The following is a 20,410-nucleotide window of genomic DNA, read 5'->3' on the forward strand; positions in this document are numbered from 1 at the left end:
CCTCACGACCCATGATCCTTTCCCCAGATCTGTGGGGCCCCTCCTACAAGCTTCCTGCAGTCCCTCCTCTGCCTCAGATTAGACGTGCAATGTGCACGGCCATCCAGTTTTCTGGGGCTTGTTACCCTCTGGTGGCTCCAGGCCACAGCTGCAACTGGCAGGGAGTGTCAGGCAGGCGGGACTTCCCGGGCTGCGCTCGGAGGCAAGTAGCCAGCTGCCTTCAGCGGACCCAGAGTAGTTTGGACTTGTTCCTTGGAGGAGGGAACCACGGTGAGCCTGGTGTTGCATACTCACAGCTTCTTGTAATCCTCAGTGGTCATCTTGTAGCCAGAGGAGGAGGGGCGGGGAGGACCAGTGTTAGCAGTTCTCACCAGACTGGCAGCACTAGAGAGGAGAATGTTCCATATATCTACCTGCAGGCTCCGTCCTGCCTCCAGATTTGGCCATACAGCCCAGTGGACACGTGATAGGTGGGCCAGGAACTGCCTGGGAGCCTTTCCTCTTTGCTTTTGGCCCTGACAGACACCCAGAACTGTGCTGCTCAGAACAGGGCAGCCCCTGCTGCATAGGCAAATCCCACCAAGCTTCAGGGAACAGCCCAGCGGGCTCTTGCCTGTGTCTTTGCTTCCTGTTTCCTGGTCCCCTTGGCCTTTCCAGTCTGATGGAGCCCCAGGCAATGTCTGATGCCAAGGTGCTTGAATTGCATGCAACTTCAGCCTTCTCAATGCCATCAGCAAGTCAAGTCAAGGGTGCCCACTGCCAGGCTAGGGAGACTCTACACCCAGCCCCTCTCAAACTCCTGCACCTCTCTGTCCCAGTAGCCAGGACTGACCCCAGGACAAGGACACTGTTAGTGGCCCAGGACCTCCCAGAGACCCACACATCCACTTGGGACTGCCAGTCCCACCCCAACCCATCTCCTCTGGCCACCCCACCCTGCTCTCCATGATCCTGCCCTACACAGGATGAGAGCTGGCACCTCCAAGGCCCCACACTCCTGACAGGCAGAGTGCTCTCTCTGCCACGAGCCCAGACCAGGCCCTCACACCTCCCCACTGGCCGACTGGCCAACACCCCATGGACACACCTTTTTGGAGTCCCGTTGGCCTTGGGGAACTGCTGCTGGGGCTGGGAAGAGCTGTCTATGGGCTTGGTGAACACTCCCCTAAAAGAGAGCCCAGGAGATGCTGGTGAGCTCCCTGGAGGGGTTGGAGGGGTAAGAAGTCAAGGGGTGGTACGAGTGGGCACAGGAAGGCCGGCAGAGTCCTGCGGTCACTTACCGGATGATGTAGCCAGTGGGAGCCCTTGTGCTCGGAGGCCTGCCAAAGGGAAGGAGGGGTGGAGTGAAGCAAGGTTTGCTGGAGGGCTCAGGTCATCCTACTTTACCCTGCCCTTAACTATAGCAAATAAGATTGGCTGGCAAGTGCTCCAGGTGTCCCAGTACAGCAGAAACGAGGGGTGCCAGCCCCTGTGCCCCCAGTCAGGTGTCTGCTCCGCTCTGCCTATTTCCCTCATGCTCCCCCAGGAAAAGTGCCCAACGTGACACCTCATGGCAGGTTGATGGCCTCTCCAAAGTCCAGCTTCTCCTTGGCCAGCCGGGCCCCAGTGCTGCGCCGAGGGAGCGCTCCTCTCAGCTAACAGCCATCCCATCTTCTGTGCTTGGGGCTGAACCAGTGCAGGCTGGAGGCTCCCCAGTCAGAGCCAGAGGCTTCCCCTCAGCCCGGGGCCTGACCTGATCTCCCTCAACAGCCTCCACCAGGAAGGTGCATGAGGACTTGAGGGTGAGAGCCCAGGCAGCAGCCAGCCAAAGTCAGTTGTCCCCCTTCCTGTCCCTCAGGGCCCTTTTTGCTCCAGCTCCTTGCATGCCCACACCCCAAGTCTTGGTGGAAGTTTGAGAGGAGAGGGCATGGCCAGAGCTTGTTCAGTGGCTGGGAAACATTAGGCTCCAGGTGTTTGAGACCTTCTGCTTGGCAGCAACTGAGGGGTTCAGATAACTCAGGGGCAGCCAAGGTGAGCAGGCAGAGAGCTGACAGCCGGGGGTGGTCGGCCTGTAAGTTCTGGCCTCAGGGGCAGGAGTTAAGGGCCCCTGCAAAGAGTCCTCCTCAGAGTTAGGGGAGGAGTCAAGGGGTCAGGGTAGACCCTTCTGTCCTGCAATGGACGGGATTTGGGCTGCAGCATCAGGGTTTGGGTCAAGGGCAACACAGCCCCAGTAGTCTCCATCCCCACAATCTCCATCCCTAACAGGAGACAGCCTCCCAGAGGTGGCCATGTTGCAGGCACATGTGGGGGTTCTCGCTTTTGTATTCAACTGTTTACTAGGGTCCTGTCTGAGTCCCCTGCTGGGATGTCAGTTTCCCGAAGACAGGGCCTTTGTCTTGGCCACTACTGCATCCTCTGTGCCCAGCATGGGACCTGGCAGGTAGTGGGAGCCGAGTCATCGAGGGGTGATAGAGAGACCGTAGTTACTAAAGGCAGCCCTGTGTGCCGGCTGTAAACTTGAGGCCCTCCCTTCCAGAGGCTGCCACTGCCTCTACCACCCCCTGAGAAGCCACCTGTCAGCTGTTTGGAGCAAGGAGCAAGCCTGAATTTCAGTTCCCTTTCTCTGTCAGGAGCAGTTCCTCCAGATGCCAGCAGGGTGTGCCTACGCTTCAGAGCCCCTCTGGACACTGTTATGGAAAAGTCCCCAAAAGAGACAGAAGCCAGTTCTCCTTGGTCAGCTGACAAAATATGTCACGATAAACTTGGGAGACAGAGCAAACTCATGCCTCTCTACAGGCATGCCGAGTCCCAAGTACACTCAAGCAGTCAGGGCGACCTGCAGGAGTGAGTCACTGTGACTCTGGAAGCTGCCCAGAGCATCTCAGAGGCAGTCTCACTCCCTGCAGGGAATGGGTGGGAGGTAAGAATAATCGTCTTCTTAAAGACAACTTCAATCCCAGTTAACAGCTGGAGCCATGGAGGCCCAGCAGGGAAGTCAGCTGCCCCACAGCCACACAGCAAGGCCAAGGGCCTGGACTAAGTGACTCCTACACTCCCCTTCCTGCAGTTTTCAAATTACTCATTGCAGACCCTTGGCTGGGGCTGCATCCCTGTCCCCTGTGGACTGCCCACCCCTCCCTGTTGAGGGCTGACCCCAAGCTGCAGGAGAGTCCCTGGGGCTGACCCACCAGCCACCTGAGCACCACCTCTTACCTGGGCTTCGGAACCTCCCCAGCTGATGAAAAGGATGTAGCACGACTCCGACCTGAGGGCAGCTCTCTGGGGGAAAGAGGCATCCTGAAAGAGTGACTCCGAGACTCCCTGCCACCTGCCACCCTGTGGCCTCCATCCTAGAGGCTGCCCAGCTAGTCTTGCCATTTGTGCCTCATATTCTCCTTCCCAGGCAGCCAGGGGCCCTCCTACCCTGTGACATTGCTGGATAGCCTTTCCCATGCTCTGCCCTCTACATGGCCTGGTGGAGCTCTAAACGGTGGAAGCCCCTTTGCATCCCCAGGTATGGTCAGGCCCCCACGGATTGCACGCCCCCACGTTGCTGCGGTCCCTCCCGGCCTCCTTGCCTTACATGGTGCGACCCTCCGATTCATCCTGCTTGGTGATCCAGCTCTTGTCCCCCTTCAGCGTGGTTCGCACTTTCATCTGCTTGAGGACGTTATTGCGCTCCTCCTCACCTGGTGGCAGAGGCTTCCCTGTGGTGGGAAAAGCCAACAGCCTCAAAAGAGGAACGCAGCCTCAGGACCCTCGGCCTCCGTTCCAGTCCTCCCAGTATGCTGCTCTCCCTTTGCTGCTGGGACAGTGCTTGCGGCCTATAGGGGCAGGCTTGGAAGAAAACAGCCCCAAGCAGAGCCCGGGACACCGGGGAGCCCAGGCCTCACCTTTGGTGCTGCCTCCAAGAGCTGAGATACTCATGGTGATTGCTCCGCAGGTCTCTTCTCAGTTGATTCAGCAGGGCTTCTGGGGCTAAAGGCAAGCAAATGCTGTCACTTCATTCATTTGTAGTGTCTTGCAGGTGACCATATGTGTCCTGGTACACCAAGATCATCCAGACTGCCCTCTGCACATCGGGGGTGGCAAGCGTTGGTGGAGTGCTAAGTATGGGCAGAAGCCGGGGGCAAGCACTCACTGTACCTGCTGCTGCCCAGCGGCACACCCACCTGCCTGCCCAGGGTTGCTCACGTAGAGAATGTGGAGCTCAGGGGCTGCCAGGGACTGTCTGTTCAAAGCGATCACTGATAATAGGAGAACATGAGCCCTCCTACAGAGTGCTAACGGCCTGGCTCAGGTTGGGGAGTGTGGGGGAGATAGCTGGCACCGGTGGACTCAGAGGGTGGGACAGAGTGCATCTAAAGCCGAACAGCTTCAGGGCAGGCAGATGGCCTGTTGGGAGGGACAGGCAAGGGGACCAGCTGCTTTGGGGTTGGCCCTTGCCTCTCACCCCTTAGGAGTTTTCTGACAGACCTTGGGTAGTTCAGCTAACCTCTCTGAGCTGCCTCAGTTTCATCATTTGTAAAATGATAGTTAAAAAAAAATTCTCTCTTTCAGGACTGCTGTGAGGATGGAATGCGCCAATGTTCCTATAAGTGCCCGGCACCACCTGAACAGGAGCCAAGCAGCAGTAGCTCTCAAGTCATCTGCTAGGAGAGGTGCAGTGGGTGGTCCTCAAACAGCACAAGAATGGTCTGGGTTGTGCAGCCCTGTTTCCTTCATGGGTTGGCTCCACCTTTAGTGGGGAAAGCCCAGGGCCCCACTGCCAAATCCTAGTGGCCCTCAGGGACCAGGTGAGTGTGGCATTGTGGTAAGGGCTTCCTTACGCCCCTAGCCCATAGCTGCCTTGAGCTCTGCTTCCTCTTCCTCTGTGTATTCTCGCCCTGCTCTGCCCCCTGAGCCCGATGCTGCTCGTGCTGCCCAGAATGTGCCACACTGCCTTCAGCCTCTCTGCCCTTGAGCCAAGTGCTGCCCTCCCGTGCCCATGAAGGGTTAGCTGTGGTGGTCTCAAGGGCCATTTGCTCCAGAGGAGGGTCCAGGGTGATGAAGCTGGCTCTCCAGGCTGGGAGCCCTGAGTGGCCACAGCCGACCCCTTGGGCCTCAAAAGAGAGACTGGGGGCTCAGGCTTGTGAGCATGACAGGAAGCAGGGCCCTGGCTGTGCTGGCATAGTCACAAAGCAGAAGAGCCTTTCTCTCCAGGGTCTTCCATCCCCTGGGCCCCTCCAGGGCTAGGGTCTGACCAGTTCAGCATTGCTGCCAGCTGGCAGGGCCTGGACGTGTTTCTGTGGAGGTCAGGGGAACAGTCGAATGAGCAGGGCAGGGGGACGAGAGCAAACCAAATTCGCCACATCAGCAGGAGCTGGCTCTTCCATAAACTGCACTGAACGAGCAGCCCAGACAGCCTGAGCCTGCTGTGTTCCAGGAATGGCACCTCATCACTGCAAATGGGAGCCCCACGTGCCCAGCCCCGAACCAAAGCTGCCACGTTAGACTTCTCTTGAGTGGAGCTCACTCCACAGGTGATCCTAGGGCCATACAGGCCCAACTGTCCCCATCCCAGCAATCTGTGGAGTGGTCCCATGGGCAGGGCACATGGGCAGAGTCTCTGGGTGCCACTGACTGACTACAGACCTTGGGAGAGTTCCTCACTTCATCTGGGCCTTAGCTTTTCACGTGCAGGAGGACCTCCTAGTCTTTCGTCTTTAGGTTCCTTCTAACCTTGCTAGGCTGTACCAGCTAGTATGACTTATTTTGCACCGGGCACCTCAAAGTTTCCTGCCAAATCAGGACCAAATAAGCCACTTCCAAAGTCAAGACAGACGCTATTGCACATGCAGAATGACAGAGGCAGAGGGTCCCATGGCAAGCGAGGGCGGGGCTGGGTGGGAACACCATCGGTCCCCTGCAGAGGGCGCCATGCTGCCTTCAGTCCCGTCTTTCGCAGTCTTTATGGCTGAGACTACCATTCAGAAGACCAGGTTTATTGCCAGACAAAGACCTGGGCTGGTGCTTCTCCATGGGGCCTCCTTTCCCTCACACCCTGGCTGAGGCTCACAAGTGACAATTTCTTTTTTGATGAGGACAATAAATATGAAAGAGTCAAAAAAATCTCTGCCAAAGTAGTCTTTCCACACGATGAGTGTAAGGCAGTTCTTTGGGACAAGGAGTCTTCAAAGTGATGAGTGTCAGGCCAGTGGGATGGGATGGGGATGTGTTGGGTGGGATGGATGGGGATGGGATGGGAATGGGAATGGATGGGAATGGGATGGGATGGGATGGGATGGGATGGGAATGGATGGGATGGGAGGGATGGGAATGGGAGGGATGGGACCCCCTGGGATGGAAATGGGATGGATGGGATGGGATGGGAATGGGGTGGATGGGATGGGATGGATGGAATGGGATGGATGGGATGGGATGAATGGGATGGGATGGGATGGGGTGGGGTGGCAAATGAGTTTGGAATCTACATCCTATCTGCTGAGCTGGCTTCTCCCTCCAATTTACCCTGGTCTAGGCCACAATCCCTTGTGACCTCCTCCCTGGTCCCTGGTCTGCTGCCTTTATCTGCGCCTCCTCCAGGCAACACTCATTGGTCTCTAATCCCACTTGGCCCACACCAGCCTTCAATTCCCAGTCAGCACCAGATGGTTCCCCACTGTTTCTAAGACTGGGAGCAAAATCACCAGTCCCCTGAGTCAGCCTCTTTTCCCCCCAATGCCGACACTGTGCTCCAAGCAGACCATGTACCTTGGAGTCCCTGGAAGGTAGCCCTGCCAGGTGAATGCCTGTGCCTTGGCTTATGCTGGTCCATCCACCTGAACTGCCCTTCCAACTCCCGCCAAGCTAAGCCCTGCTTCTCCCTCAGGGCCCAGCATGTCGAGGCCAGCCCTGCTCCTACTGGGCACTCCCCTCCCCTAACTCCAACAGCCAGGCACAGACCTGCAGATCCAAGTCTTCCCAGACAAGCCCTGCTCCTCCCCCATCCTTAGCAAGGATCAGGCCCAGGCACCCCGTGACAGCCCAGCACACCCCACCAGGGAGTGACTGTCTGAAGCCACCCACCCCTGCTGGGACCTAGGTCTCCTCCCAGACCCACCGCCCCCTCCCCTTGTCCAGCCCTTCACAGACAGAAGGGCAGAGTGGCCCTCCACTCAGTGACAGCCAGGAAGACCCTTGCTACAGATGTAAGCAGCCTTGGAGGATGGAATGTGGACCCCTCCAGAAGTGACTTCCTGGTAGCTCTTGTGGGAAGGGAAAGCAGGAATCTTTCGACAGGTTGAGTTTCTGTATGTATCAAAAGGCTTAAGGGGCAGGCCCACTGGTCCAGCAATTCCCCCCACAGCCAAGTAGCCTGAGGAAGAAATTGCAGTAGTACAACAAAGAGGTATATGAGACAGGTGTCATCACAGTGTTGAGTATGATGGTGAAAATGTAGCAATAATCTACATGCCCATCAGTCATATTTAAACATATTATAGTCTATCCATTCAAGTAAATACTATGCAGTTATTACAAATCATACTGAGACATGTAGTATTTAACATGCTTTGTAAGCTTTGTAAGAAGTGATGTACAGCTTCTATACATCACTCAGTGAAAAGCAGCCTGTAAAGCAGGATGTGTATGATGGTGTCATCTAAGTCAAATTATATTTACATAAAATGCACGGGGAAAATTTGTAAAGATATACACCAAAATATTTTGCTCTTTCGTATATTTCTAATTTTCCTGTCATGAACGTGTATCTTCTGTGTGCTAAAGATGAGACCAACAGTGGTTTACCCAAATGAAGTGGGAGTGAGGTATGCTTGGGCAGCCAAGGGATTGGTCTCAAGAGTTGATGCCAGGGCCGGACGTGGTGGCTCACGCCTGTAATCCCAGCATTGTGGGAGGCCAAGGTGGGTGGATCACCTGAGATCAGGAGTTCAAGACCAGCCTAGCCAACATGGGGAAACCTCATCTCTACTAAAAATACAAAAATTAACCAGGCATGGTGGCACGTGCCTATAATCCCAGCTACTCAGGAGGCTGAGGCAGGAGAATCGCTTGAACCTGGGAGGCGGAGGTTGCAGTGAGCCGAGATCGCATTACTACACTTCAGCCTGGGCAGCAGAGACTCCATCTCAAAAAAAAAGAGTTGATGCCAGGCGGGCAGTGCCCAGGAAGGATGGGAGGTGAGGAGAGTGAATGGATGCAGGGACTTCTCTTGCTTGCTCACTCTGAGGAGGAAATCCCCACAGCAGCAAGTGCAGGCCGTCAGCCTCTGGGGCCCAGCTGTGCTGTGCACTGCTTTGGGCCACGCGGTGCTGCAGCCTCGGCCTCTTCCCGGGGCCTCCTTCTCTTTTCCCGCAAGCTGGGGTGGAGAAGGAAGCATAGAGCAGGCAGGGGTGTTTCGGGCCGGATGCCAGACAGAGGTTGTAGCAGTGACAGTGGCAGTGGCAGTGTCACCCCTGGAAGCAGGAGGCCAGCTTCTCCGTTCACACATGTATGGGGCCCAGGGGAGAGATGACAGGACAGGAGGGTGCATGAGACCCGCTGATGGCTCCTCTCCCACCCCACGCAATCCCGCTCTGGCTCCCCAGCCCATGGCAAGTCAGCCAGAGGGACATGCACAGACAGCAAAGTACTCCAGGTGGCAAGGACAACTCCCTGCTCATGAGGCTCACGTCCAGAAGGTCTGAAGAGCTTGGCACAGGAACTGGTTATGGTTCAGGTGTGGACGTGGGATGCCTATGTCTGCTCTCATGTGGGTGACAGCAGGGGGTGGGGGGACAGACCCAGTCTGTCCAGGGAGAGAGCACCCACCAGAGAGGCTTGGCAGATAAACCTTCTGGCCACCATGGCTGCTGCCCCAGGGCCACCCTCAGCTCTCCACTCTCTTGGGACAGTCATTAGTGGATGTGAACTCCATTTGGGGAGCCAGTGAAGCCTCCAGAGCCTGAGTGCAAGACCCCTGCCCTCCCCAGGGCTGCACCCAGGTCCCAGCAAAGTGGCCGGAAGACCCGGCCACTGGGACGGTGGCCTGGGCTCTGCTCTGCGATGAGAACCATGCCTTCCTCTGGGAAGCAATACCAACACTGGCTTCCCTTGCTGGAGCATGACACCTGTGTCAGGCAAGCACCCTGCACACACACTCCTGGAATCAGGTCCCCGAAGGCCAGCAGCACCGTGTGCAGCTCGTGCACAAGAACTGTGCCAATGCTCCTGCTTCACCTTCAGCACAGTCAGCCAGGAGTGGGCCCGTGTCCGGCCCTGGCCACGCTCCCAGGGCTCTGAGCCCCAGCCACGCAGTGGCCCAGGTAAGCCCACGCACGATGGCCTCGAGGGCTCCTGGGGCACACCCACCACCAGTCGCCTCTATGGCTTCCTCCGAACCGCTGGGCACATGCAGCAATGCTCACCTGCTGGAGGGAGGAGACTCTTCAGACTCAGGCCAGCCTCACCGTGCCTGCCTATGCTGCTCGGCCTGATGCAGCCACAGAAGCCTGCCACATGTGACTCCAGGACTCCATGGAGCAGCCCACCCACTCCCACAGCCCTACACTCTCCATCTGAGTTCAGTATGTCAAGCTCTCTCATGCCTCTGGGCTTGTGTCTGAGAAACATTCAGAAAAAGTTTCTGAAGAAAAAGAAACTGCTGTAACTGGGGTCCCTGCACCTTCCCATTTACCCTGCCAAGAAGATGGAGAGCAAATGTTCCTTCCTTAGCCACCTTTGAAAGTGGCACCAGGGACCTGCTACCTGCCCAAGTCTTCCAGTATTTTTTTTCCTCTGGGAACTCAGGCTTCTTTCAAAGTCCATTAGCCCTGACACCCAGAGAGGCCACACAGCCCGAAAGCAAACACTGTCCCCATGGGCTGTGGCCTGTGCCTACATCTCTGCTCCTCTTCCCTAAGTGGCCCCACATGACTGTGACATCCCACTCTCCAAGTCTAGGTCTCCTCATCTGGAAGGTGGTATCTGTGGGCCTGCTCACTGGGTCTCTTCCTGACAGGACACCGCAAGCTAAAGCATGTGCCTCTCTGAATTTCTCATGCCATCACGCGGGTGTCTTGATGGCCTGTGTGGGCACATTTCTGGTCAGGACAGCCACTCTAGGCCTTTTCAGTACCATGCCCCTCATTTCTACCTTGATTGGAAGAAGACTTCCGGTTTTTTTGGAAATCTCCATATCATCCTGCTTAGAACCTGGCCTGGGCCACCAAAGGAATGGCTGGCTTATCTGATACATTCTGCATGGACTGTCCCTCTTGGTGCACCCCTGGAGCCCCACTAGATGTGGCCACACTCCACAGTACCCCTCTCTGTGCTGACTCTGAGCAAAGCCCTGTACTCAGACAACACTAGACTGTCCCAGGGCAGTTCAGGGCCAAGTCCAACTCCTCTTGCACAGGCCAGGCCACCTCAGACAGCAGGCAGATGTCCCAGCCCACCCCCATCCCCTTCTTTCTCCCTCTTCCTGTCTCTGGCCAAGTGGGCTGAGAGATGGCAATCAGGGGAAGTGTCCCTGGCAGAGTTGGGTGGGGGAGATGGGGACAGGTCTTCCCTGAATTCAGATGCCTCCAAATGCCCATGGGCATGTTCCTGCCCCACCTTTCTCCCTGCTACTGCAGCCTCTGAAGGCTGCCCAGCAACCTCAAAGGAAGGGGCCCCTGGCCCTGATTGGATGGATAGGAGCGAGGAGCCAATGAGGTGGCTGAAGGGAGCCTGTTATTCTGACCACAGCAAGCCTGGTGTCATCAGTGAGTGGAGTGAGAGGGGAGCTGACGCAGGGGGCTAATGCATGCAGATTCCCGTGCGCTGGAGGAGTGGGGGCGGCAACAGGCAATGACGCAGGTGCTGGAGCATGAGGAGATGGACACAGACGGGAGCGGCAGGAGAAAAGGCTCCCTGTCACACCACAGGACGTGTTCAGCCTCCAAGATGAGAGGACTAACTCAGAGAAAGTTGTGTAGAACTTCCCCGCTGCCTGGCTCCCCAGAGAATCTGGCGTGCAGGGGATTAGGATGGCTCCCAAATTGTGCAGAAGGGAAGTAGGATGGCAGGCAGGGGCCTCCTAAGCAAACTGGGAAGGCAAAGGAGCAAAACGCCTTCAGCCTTCCCTTCCCGGAGCATTCAATATTGCTGCGGCGCATGGATGAGACGCAGCCAGAGGGCACGGGTGTCAGGGCTTGTCTCAGTTCATGTGTGCTGGGCACTGGGTGCCATGCACAAGCAGGAGCAAGTGTGCCACAGGCAGAGGTGCAAGCAGAAGGGCTTCTTTCCCAAAGGTAAATTGGGATGCTTTGCAACCAGGAGCTAAGCAGACACCCAGCTCTGCCATCCCACACGTGCCAACCTCAGCTAGGCTCACAGGGATCACTCACAGCTCAGATCAGTGTGGACCCCTTTGGGGTGGGTCAGGAGTCAGCATAAGGAAACACCTGGACGGGACAAGAAAGGGGGCACAACTCAGAGTGCTGCCCCTCAAATACAGGGACCAAATATGGATCTGTCAAGTATAAGTGGATGAAACCATCAAGACTTGGTTTGCCCACTGCAGAGGCTGATTGCTATGTTTTAGGAAACCTTGGCTATGTTTTAGGAAAGCTCTGTCTGCAAGCACTTTCATGTGGCTCCAGGACAAGGAGGCTTTATGGAGGCAGAGGCCCAGAAGATAGCTGGGGACCACCACTTAGGCCTGCCCCCATAGCAGAAATGTAAGTACTCCTATCTGGTCATGAGGTAAGTGGTAGAGGGATAAGTCCCTTGTCTCCCAAGAACTTGTTCCTAGAGATGGGTGGACCCAGACAGTGCTGATCCCTTAGCTTAGATACCTGCCAGGGCTGATCCCTGCTGGGACCCTCGGAGAAGATGGCTGGTTTCTGGGAAGCAGACTCATCCCAGCTTTGCCACCCTGGGCAAATCCTTCCTCCCCTTATGGTGTCTTGGCTCCCCACCATTCTAAAAGGGTGGCAATGACCAAACCATGGAGAAACACATGTGTAAGGGTGACCCCAGCTCTTACACCTTTCCCCCAGTCCTCCTACAAGAGCCAGAGTTGGGCTTTACAAACCCAAGGCTCCCGGCTGCCCAAGCCCCAGAGCCCAGCCAGCCTAAGTAGCTCCCCTGGCCAGAGTCCCTCCACCTCTCCATTCTGGTCCAACTCAACCTGGGGACCACCACCACCAGCACCACGGGTGAGAGGGAGGCAGCTCCCTCCCAGGCTGTGACTGCCCCCCTTCCCTGAACCTGTCTGACAGCTTCATTTGCTGGAGGACATGCCTTGGTAAAATGGGGGTGGAGGTCGAATTCAGCATAGGGTGGGGGTGTCGAGGCTCCTGTCCATTTCTCACTGTAAATGTTCCCGTTGGGCAAAGAGCCTCCAGTGGCCCTAGTGTCAGGAAAAGGATTCAAAGAAAAGTCCCCATGTCTTAGGTCCTCTTTTGCTGTCTTTCAAGCAAATGTCTGTGAGCTCAGAGTAAGGGCCCTCCCATGAAAGACCCTTCACAAACCCCTTGCAGTGTCGTGAGCTGCCCCAGGAACAGGGCAGTCTGGGTGACCAGGAGAAGGGCATCACTGAGATGGTCAGAGCTGGCTTGCAGGAGAATGCAGGCTGCTAAACAAGGGGCAGCAGATGGGCTTCTCCTAGCCCATTCTCCTTCCTTAGAGAGCTTCCCTCTCTGTGGCCAGACTGCAGCCCTGAGCCAGATGGGGCAGCAGAAACAGATGCTGAGAGGGTAGTAGGGGCACAACATATTCAGAAGGCCTCAGCGCAGAGCCAGCCATGCCTTATCATCTGTCATGTCATGAGATGGGCACAGTGGTGCCGTCAGAGCTGTGGAGGGCTTGGTCAAGGCCACAAAGCCACACATCCATGTTGGCTCTTCCAACTCTGGAGCAAAGGAATGAGTACTGACAAGGAGTCCAAGGACCTGGGTTTTAGTCACTGGACACATCACTCACCCTTCCTGACCTTCACTTCTAAACTCGGAGGTCAAAGAGAATACTCTGTTGTGCCCACGGGAGGCGGAATGGGCTTAAGGAAGCCCCATTCTCAAAATGCTCCCTGGCCCCTGCACCTGGTCGTGAGAGGAAGGTGTAGGCTTCAGTGCAGCCCCTCGGGTCATCACCAAGGCCACAGGACCCCAAGCAATGATACTTCCCGGGAAGGGGGCTGAGGTCAAAGGCTAGCACGGTGGGGAGAGCCTTGGCTGTGGCACAGACTCCTCCTGGAGGCTGCCTTGGGAAGTGCAGGGACAAGCCTGCACTCTCCAAGTGCCAGTAACGGCAAGGAGTGTGAGGGGCTGAGGAATTATAAAGTCAGGAAGCACGACCTCCACCCCCGCTCAGATGCCCTCACCCCGTCCTTTCTCAAGGCACTCACTTGGCTGACTCAGTTTGGACCCAGGCTGATTTAAGCCTGTGTGGGTGCTGATTTTCTGGACCAAAAGGGTTGGAATGATGAAACATTACATTTGATGAAGCAGCCTCCTGTGGCCAGGTCTGGTGAATGAGGACATTCTGATTCCCGGTCTCCTGCACTGGAGTCTCAGCAGCTGGCAAGGCAACAGTCAGCAGACAGGTTGCTTTCCTCTGGGAAGGGGATGGAGCAGGCACCACCACAGGCACCGCTGCAGCGGCTGTAGCTGCTGTTCCAGGAGTTGCTGAGATCCAGGGGGGTGGGGCCCTTCAAAGGTGATTTAGGGACCATGGGCAGGGCTGAGCAGCTGGATCCCATCTGAGCCTCCTAGTCTGCTGCTCAGCGTGCAGCTCCAAGGAGGCCTAGGCTGGGCCCCTCTTGCCAGAGCCAGCATGCATGACCTGCCTGGGATGCTCCAGTCCCAGGGGCTCTCGCCTGGAGGCCAACAGGGTGGCAGGAAAAAGGAGCAGCAAGTGGGAAAAAAAGAGCTGAAAAAGACTTGGGTTGCAGAGGGAAAATATAATATGGAAAAGAATGCATGGGGGGCTGGTATTTGTAAATGTGCTTTACAGGTAAATGACTTCTGCATGAAAGTCTGGAATTTCACCTCTCCCCATCCCACCCCTAACACCCCAGCATATAGACTTCTCGGCGTCTGCGCTGGAGGGGCCCTGGGAGGCAGACATCTAAGTCAGCCCAGCTCCGTCCCAAGGTGCTGGGGAGCTGGGGGTGAGGAGGAGGGGAGAAGGCAGCCCCGGCCACCCACCACTCTTTGGGGCCTCGGGATTCCTCCTGGCTTCCATGCACCCATTTTCTAGTTCTCAGTGAGCCAGATACAAGCGACTGTTCAGGGAACTGGGCCATTTCAGGGCCGGCTTGGCTTCAAGGGCCCTCTGAGATGTCTCTGCGGAGAACAGAGGGCTAGGCAGGGACCCTCTTGTAGGGCCCTGGCTGCTTCTGCACCCCTCGTCCTGCAGTTGTCTCTGCAGCCAGGGAACCAGTGTGGTCTTAAGCCAATCCCAGTCATGCAGAGATGCTAGTCCCATTTGCAGACAAGGCAGCCAGTGGGATCAGAGAAGGCTCAGAGGTCATGGAGCCCACAATTCACCTCTGCAGCACCTCTCTCCCTCTCCCTCTACTTCCTTTCTTTTTTTTTTTTTATTTTTATTTTTTTTTTGAGACGGAGTCTCACTCTGTCACCCAGGCTGGAGTGCGGTGGCATAGTCTCCACTCACTGCAACCTTCACCTCCCAGGTTCAAGCAATTCTCCTGCCGCAGCCTCCCTAGTAGCTGGGATTACAGACGCCTGCTACACACCCGGCTAATTTTTGTATTTTTGATAGAGACGGGGTTTCACCATATTGGCCAGGCTGGTCTCTAACTGGTGACCTCAGGTGATCCACCCGCCTCAGCCTCCCAAAGTGCTGGGATTACAGGCGTGAGCCACTGCACCTGGTCACTTTCTTTTACCCTCTTTTGCTTTCCCCTAGGAACACCCCCCTTACACACACACCATTGCTGCCATCCATTCAGTCTTTGCCAGAGCAGGGCCAGTGACAGGAAGTCACTCCTACTTGCCCTTGACTAACATCAGCCAAAGCTAATTCCTTCTGTCCTAGATGCAGGTGATCACTAGCGAGGAGCAAAAGCAACAGAACGAGCCCGCTGCCTCCCCACCTTCCCCGAAGCTCTGACTCCCCATCCTCCTTCTCCCCTCCCACAACCCTCTTTCTCATCTTCCTGCCCACTCTAGACCCAGAGTTCCCTCAACTCCACCCTTACCTCTAACACTGCCCCTATTTTTGGATAAGAATAAGGAAGTCCAGACAGAAGAACGCACTTGCCCAAGATCACATTGCCGTGTATGCAACAAGCATTTTCAGAGCGCTAACCACCAGGCTGGGTGCTGGGGGGAATCGGCCTAGCAGGGTGTAGCCAGAGCACTGCATTTCCCAAGGAGGTGCCTAGGCTCAGGCCCGAAGGAATGAAAGCATGAGTAAGGGATCGCTGGCACAAGTGGTGAAGCAAGTCCTGGTTTTGGGTTTTGGGTTTTTTTTTTTTTTTTTTTTTTTTCAGTTTAAAGCAGGCAGTGCCTGATGTAAGCATTTTCACCAGGGATGCCGGTTCTTGCGATTAAAATCCTTGTGCTTGCTCTCTCCATAGCAACTCTTTGCCACATCAAGCTCTCTGGGAAACTGACCTAGTCATCAGAAAGTGGCGTGCTGAGCCAAAGATCACAGGGACTACACCAAGGGGCCCAGACTGGGTGCCCGAGCTGGGCCCACAGATGGGGCCAAGGCCAGGGACCACCGCCAGCAACCACCAGCAGCCTAGAGCTTGCCCACTGGCCCCAGAGGCTATGACTCGTCTCTGACCCAGGGGGTGGCTTCAGAGCTCTGTGGCCATCTCAGCAGCAGCAGCCCCAAGGGCAGCTCTGCGGGAAGAGGGATGGCTCAGCGGGCATTAATGAGTGGGTGAGGAATTGCTCTCCTGGCTGGCCTGGACCCACCTCCCTGCTCCAGGCAGGCACCCTCCCAGTTCCCAGTTTCCTTTTGAGATGAGAAATGAGCACACTCCCAACAGGAAAAGCCTAGACAGTGTTTCTGAAAGTGGCCTCTAAGACCCTTCGGCAGTCAGTCAAATTCCCTGGGACACGCGCTCAAGCTGCAGATTCCTTCCCGCATTCCACCTCCGACATTGAGAATGATACCCGCAGGGCCTCTTGTCTTCTCCTTTTCCAGTCTCTTCTCCACCCAGGCCTGTGCCTCCCACTTTGCTGTCAGTTCTCAGTCATTTCTGTGCCCCAGAGCCCAACACAGAAAGTGATCAAGAAAACACCTGCCAAATGCATCAATGTGTGTCCCTGAAAGAAGTTAATCTGGCTCAGTTTCTAATCAATGGCACTTGAGCAAGTCCCTCTCTGTACCTCAGTTTCCCTTTGGAAAAATGAACTGACACCAGCCCTGCCTACCCTCTGACCCATCCAAAGGCTACAAGTGAAGAAAGCTAATGAGAAATGTGGCAAAATGTTAACAGTGGGAATTCAGATAAGGCTTCAGGAGTTCTCTGCACAATTCTTACAACTTTTCTATGAGTTTTAAATCAATTCAAGGTAAAAAATAAATAAATAAAAAAACTTAAAGATAAAAAGTAACAACAGTGCTGGCATGGTGGCACTTGCCTGTAGTGCCAGCTACTCAGGAGGCTGAGGCACCAGGATCGCTTGAGCCCAAGAGTTGGAGGCTGCGGTGTGCTATGATCGTGCCTGTGACTAGCCACTGTATACCAGCCTGGGTGACAAGGCGAGACCCCAGCTCTAACAACAACAAAAAAAGTGAAAACAAAAAAGAAAGCGAGTCAGACTTTAGTAGGCATGAGAAATCACCCTAAGAATTAAGTGTTCTTTAGTGAGTCATTTGAAATGTGGGGAGATACTGTTTGCATCATCAGCAGTAATTTCTAAACTGTTTTCCTCAGGTAGGGGCCCACATCCCAGACAGCATCTCTCTCTCCACCTAGTCCCACCTCACTCCTTGCCACCACAGCCCTGAAGGAGGGCACCATAGTCCTGGCTCAGCTACCTTCCGTGACAGAGCACCACCTCTGAGCCAAGCACCCAGTGCAGCAGGTACTCCTGGCTTTAGCCGCCCTTCTGTACTGGTGAGAAAAGAGAGGCCTCAAGGGGTTGCATGAACGGCCCAACTTTGCACAACTGGATGGTGGCTGAGCTGGGGTTTGAACCCAGTCTGACCTCTGAGACATTCTCTTAACCACTAGGCTATAAAGATGCCACCCTCCCCTACCACACACCTGACCAGGTGTGGGACAGTTCAACTCCCGCCCCGCCCGGGTCTTTGGAAGCAATGATGGCAACCTCTCCCGAGCATCTCTCAGGGACCAGTCCCTGATGGCACTTCCCTTGTCTTGGCATCATTCGGTTCACTATAGGCACAGTGGTAACGGAGGCAAAGCCCCTGGACTGACCCTAAACATGAGAGCCCAAAGGCCCGGACTGCAAGGGGTTGCCACTCAGGGCTCCAGAGTACTGGAAGGCAGCTCTCCTCTCTGGCACTGGTCCTGTCCCATGCTGCTAGGGACTGGCAGTGGGGGCAGCCTCAGGGCTCACCAACAGAAGCAAAGCTTGTGTTACATGTGACCTGGCACCTTATGAGTTGTGGCTTGAAGCAAAACCCACACCAAAGGGGTCAGTCACCTGTGGAGGCTTGAGTGGGGAAGGAAGAAGGCAGGCTTCTGGCTTCCAGATGCACTGAGCCAGAATTGGGGGAGTTTGCTTGGCATGCACCAGAGGACAGTTCAGGGAACAGGTGCCGATGCCTATCATGGCCAGGTCCCGGACCCAGTGCTGGGGACCCAGAGTCCCTGCCCTGCCAGATCTCAGGAGGCCTTGGGGACACTAGGCAGGAAGACAAGGAGCACAAGCCAGGCTAAGGGAGGCTGAGCTGAGATGCTGGCTGCCCCTGGCATCACTACCCTCCTGTGGGAAAGGCTTTTTCTGGAGTCTGGACTCGAGCTGAGCAGGAAGTGAGGTGGACAATCACTGCTGCCATTTGCATTCGGATGGCAATTTCTTACTGACAGATGGCCTCTCTGTCACTCCTCTGGGCAAGGCATGGAGCTCATTTCTCTGTGGGCCCCCATATGCAGGAGCTCAGCAAGAAGTGGTTTACGATCTTCCAGGAGTAATGGGGAGGTTAGACTCGAGCAGCTCCAAAGGACGTGCGGGCCTTGACCTGGTGGCAGCTGAGCTCCTCCTCCTGCTTCCAAGCCCTTCTCCTCCAGGAAGCCTTCCCTGATCTTCCCAGCCAGGGGTGGCTCGTTGCTCCAGGACTGAGGAGCCCCTAATGTTTTCATGCTACTCAGAGCTGCAACACCCTAAGTGGTCCTGGACCACCTCTGTTGCTTGACTCATGAGTGTCCAGAGGATGGAAATGAACAGATCTTGAGCACCTGCCGCGTGCCTGGCCCTGCACCGAGTGCCTTCTGCCAGCTCCACACGGCTGAATGTACAGCGGCCAGCCAGGGGCTGGAAATTGCTGGAAGGAGGGGCAGGTGAGAGGGTTCTGTTCCTTCCCTTCCTGAAGTGGCCTGGGAGCGATGAGGGGAACAGCGGAGGCACCAAGACCTGCCAGAAGGCTGGCCCCTCGTCTGTACATCTGTGTCCTGGCCACTTGCTGGCCTCTGAACTGCCCCTTGTTTTTCAGATGAGGAGCGGAGGCCCTGGCAAAGCAGGACCTCCCACAGCCTACCTCTGCAGCTCTGTTCAGGCCTATCCACCTGTGCGCCCCTGCCTCCTGCCCCCAGCCCGATACGACAACCAGAAGTCTGAAGAGCCATGAGACCAAGGCAGGACTTAGTCCAGGTACTGAGGCCTCAAGCACTGCTGGACAGGGTGTGAGAGGTCCTCTCTCAGGGCTCACAGCTTTGCGTCCTCAGATGATGCTGCACAGCCTTCCACGATGTCAAGGCTCCGTGAGGATGGCTCAGCAAGAACACAACTCTTGCCATGCCTCAGCTGTCCCAAAGCCCAAACACACCCACCACCTACCTTATCTGAGTCCCCAGCAGCCCTGGGTGGGAGGTAGCTTGACATGTCACCCCCTTAAACCGATAGAGTACCTAGGTGTCCCCAGCTCAGAAGTGGCAGATCAGGCAGGAGCACCTGAGCTTTCAGCCTTTTTGTAAGGCGAGGTATCCCTCTGCCTTTCCAAAGAGGACAGACTCTTGGCTCCCTCTGCCCCCATCAAAACAATCCAGTCACAGAGCTGGTGCACTGCCGATCCAGTCGATAACACCCAGTGACACCTGATTAGGCGCCTTCTGTCTGAGTGTGAGCAGCCACCATCCGCATGGCCCTCCCCAAGATTGCCCTGTACCCAGCACATGCCCATTACAGGCCCCAGGGCGATCGAGGGGATCCTCTGGGCGAGCTAGCCTCTGGGTCTCAGTTTCCTCATCTATAAAATGGACACAGGGGGACGGAGGGATATGAGATTCCCTGATTCTTAAAGACCTGCAGTCAACTCTCAGAGCATCCCGGCCCCTGGCCATTTACTAGCAATCAAACCGTGTCTTTCCTAAAGGGCAAGACAGAGGGATCAGGCCGGCGAGGGGGACACTTGCCTCAGTAGGGGACGCTGGCCTCCTCTGTCAGTCTTTTCACTCACAGCGAAAACCAGAAATCCACTGACTCCCGGGGGGGAACCCGAAGAGAGATGCTTGGAGCCGGTAAGGGTTATGGATGGGGAAACTGAGGCCCTGACTTGTCCCTAGCTGGGCACGGACTGGGTGCCCCCCACTGCCTCCCCGCAGGGCCGCATCCGATGGCGACTCGACAGCCCTACCTGGCACAGGTGCCCGGCTCGTGGGGCGGGTGGAGGGTCGGGCGGTCGCGGGGCGCGGGCTCCCTCGGGTGGACAGCGCCCGGCCGGGCCGGGCTGGGGAGGCAGGCGCGGGACGCCGGACGCAGCGGGGAGCGCGCAGGGAGGCGAGGAGGCGCGGATTGGGCTCCGCCCGCAGGAGAACAAACAGGTTTTCTCCGGCCGCCTGGAGCCTCGCCCCTCGCCCCTCCCCTCGGCCGGCCCCTTCCTCTGCCCCTCCTGGGGTAGGTAGAGAAGCCTGGCACATTCCGCACATTCTCCCGCCAGCGTCCTCCGCCCGCCCGCCCCTTCTCGGCCCCGCCTCGCGGGGCTGCTGGAGAAATCAAGTCTGGGGCTCCCCTCGCCGAGCACGGGGCGAGCTCCAGAATGCTCTGCCGTGATGGAAAACTTCCAGGCAAATTCCTCCGGGCCCGTGGCCCCAGGCCGGGAAGCCTCCGCCACGTGAAGGGCCCCCGCTCCTAGTTGCGCGATCTGGCCGCGGCACAGGGCCAACGACTTCCACAGATGCTGTCGGGTTAATTCAGTGGAGAACTACTGTTCCTAGATCCATTTTACAGATGGAGATCCCAGACAGGGGCGGGAAGGGGGGCGGGGGGCTGGCGGCTGAGATCATCCAGGAAGTCCT

At 56.4% G+C, this 20,410-nt stretch overlaps 1 protein-coding gene across 5 annotated transcripts in view; it reads right to left on the reverse strand.

Annotated features, from left to right (window-relative positions):
* The window catches only part of ZNF185 (zinc finger protein 185 with LIM domain), a 73,094-nt gene extending 53,197 nt beyond the window's left edge, over window positions 1–19,897 (reverse strand). For all 5 annotated transcript variants that reach the window (XM_017849799.1, XM_017849797.1, XM_017849800.1 and 2 more), the window contains exons 1-7: window positions 19,750–19,897; window positions 3,873–3,957; window positions 3,563–3,686; window positions 3,193–3,258; window positions 1,281–1,319; window positions 1,088–1,165; window positions 295–384 (exon numbers count right to left, since the gene is read on the reverse strand). In XM_017849799.1, coding sequence (XP_017705288.1) covers window positions 295–384; window positions 1,088–1,165; window positions 1,281–1,319; window positions 3,193–3,258; window positions 3,563–3,686; window positions 3,873–3,906 — 431 coding nt within the window. In that variant the 5' untranslated portion in view covers window positions 3,907–3,957; window positions 19,750–19,897. The remainder of the gene's footprint in view (window positions 1–294; window positions 385–1,087; window positions 1,166–1,280; window positions 1,320–3,192; window positions 3,259–3,562; window positions 3,687–3,872; window positions 3,958–19,749) is intronic.
* Window positions 19,898–20,410: the final 513 nt, after the last annotated feature.

The sequence above is a fragment of the Rhinopithecus bieti genome, unplaced genomic scaffold (assembly GCF_001698545.2).
Source record: "Rhinopithecus bieti isolate Rb0 unplaced genomic scaffold, ASM169854v2 scaffold_33379, whole genome shotgun sequence".
Taxonomy (NCBI): Eukaryota; Metazoa; Chordata; class Mammalia; order Primates; family Cercopithecidae; genus Rhinopithecus; species Rhinopithecus bieti.